At 50.2% G+C, this 1,725-nt stretch overlaps 1 protein-coding gene across 1 annotated transcript in view; it reads left to right on the top strand.

Moving 5' to 3' along the window:
• Positions 1–1,641, top strand: part of LOC101847853 — a 3,901-nt gene extending 2,260 nt beyond the window's left edge. Inside the window, exon 2 of the mRNA XM_005090569.3 lies at positions 98–1,641. Within this exon, the coding sequence (XP_005090626.2) occupies positions 98–1,632 (1,535 nt within the window). The 3' untranslated portion in view covers positions 1,633–1,641. The remainder of the gene's footprint in view (positions 1–97) is intronic.
• Positions 1,642–1,725: the final 84 nt, after the last annotated feature.

The following is a 1,725-nucleotide window of genomic DNA, read 5'->3' as shown; positions in this document are numbered from 1 at the left end:
GGGGGGGGGAGGGTACAAAATGATATTAAGGGGATTGTGAGGTCTCTCACGACAAAATACATTCATTCATACACTCTTCTGCCTGACCTATCCTCAGCTATCGGCCACGGTGGTCGACTGATGTCCGTCACAAGTACACTGAACCTTGCCACCATTAACCCAGGCCCCATGAGGGGCACCGTAGTCGGGGACGGAGTTTTGGAGCCTCTGGGGCCGCACGGACGATTCAATTCTATGCATTTCGGCATCGGTAGTTCTTTGTCGAGTGGGTGGTCTGGCGTCCGGGAACGTCTGTCAAGGCATTCAAACCTAGAAGCTACGCCTGGACACGATTGTGTGGTCTACAGGGGGCGGAACAACAACATGGGAGAAGAGGACGAACTCGGGGAAAGTGTGGCGAGAAGCGAGACACTTCTGTTTGGTAGGTCTGTGCAGCAGAAAGAGGATCGTAGACGCAACGCAGAGCGGGGCGACTGTTTGCCCGGGGACGAACGTCAGAACAGTTTGACGAGAAACGAGAACAGTTTGAATAATGCAAATGAAATGGATTGTTGTGTACCGATCACACAGCGAAACGATCGCCTCGAACCGGACGGTTGTGTTCTGGAGGAGCGGCTGCTCAGGGATAGCGAAGAGAATAAGGCTGTGTCGGATCAAAGATATAGCACGCATGCTGAGACGCGCTGTGAGACGCATGTTGCTGCTTCCATTTCTACAATAAACGACGGTTTAGATAAATATAAGCAAGCGTGCATTGGCGAGTGTAAAGAGATTAACGTGCCCCAACAAGAGTTTGTTGTTGCAGGATCCGGGAACGCGCCAACTTCGTTGACATTAGATTCTTCTTTTTACAAAAAAATCACGTATGGTAGCATAAATACTAAACAAGGACCGTACGTTCATTTAGATACAAACTGTTCGATGAATCGTGGCACTCCCTTTAAGCAAAATACAGACAATAGAACGGCAGATCCGGACAGCGGTGCTGGTCCAACGCCGTCAAGTTATTTGTTAAATCCGCTGTATAATATAAACATATCAGGATCATTCTTCAAGTTACCATCGGGGAGCCAAAGGGGGCCAGACGAGCAGAAAGAACCAAACCCCAAATCACAGGAATCGGCCAACTTGAGTCCGTCTTCGGTCAGCTTTAAAATCATTGAGCAGAGAACGCTGACAGGGGCGGAGGAGGAGGCGAAGAACTACTCCGAGTCGTACCAAGATAAAACTGGTCCGGGGGGCAGGGCCCGACTCTTGTCGTTCGCCGAGGCGTTGTCAGAACTGGGTAATCAGACACCGGGCGAGGGGAAGAACAGCACACTGGACAAGGTGCGCGGGGGGCAGTCTGTGCTGGCCGTCGTCCTTCTCGCCTCCTTGACCTTCTTCATCCTACAGACGCCGTTCGTCGTGTGGAGTCTGTGGGGCTTTCAGGTGTTCCCAGATTCGAACCGTGGACATGCCTGGAGGATTTTGAGCTACAGCGTGGCTACGATGCTGCTCAACACTACTCACGCGGTCAACTGTCTCGTGTACTGTGTGCTGGGCGTCAGGTTTAGGCAGGAACTCATAAAGGTGGTCAACCAGTCCGCCAGTGTCAAGTCCCGTCGAAACACACATCATGAGTACATGTAGTGAGGCCGAACTACTGTCACGGGCATATATATTGTCATAATACATGTAATATATTTACATGTTATCATATTATAATATATGATATATGTATGT

The sequence above is a fragment of the Aplysia californica genome, unplaced genomic scaffold (genome assembly GCF_000002075.1).
Source record: "Aplysia californica isolate F4 #8 unplaced genomic scaffold, AplCal3.0 scaffold00019, whole genome shotgun sequence".
Classification (NCBI taxonomy): domain Eukaryota; kingdom Metazoa; phylum Mollusca; class Gastropoda; order Aplysiida; family Aplysiidae; genus Aplysia; species Aplysia californica.
The sequence above is the reverse complement of the archived record's forward strand: the minus strand, read 5'-3'. Positions and strand labels throughout refer to the sequence as shown.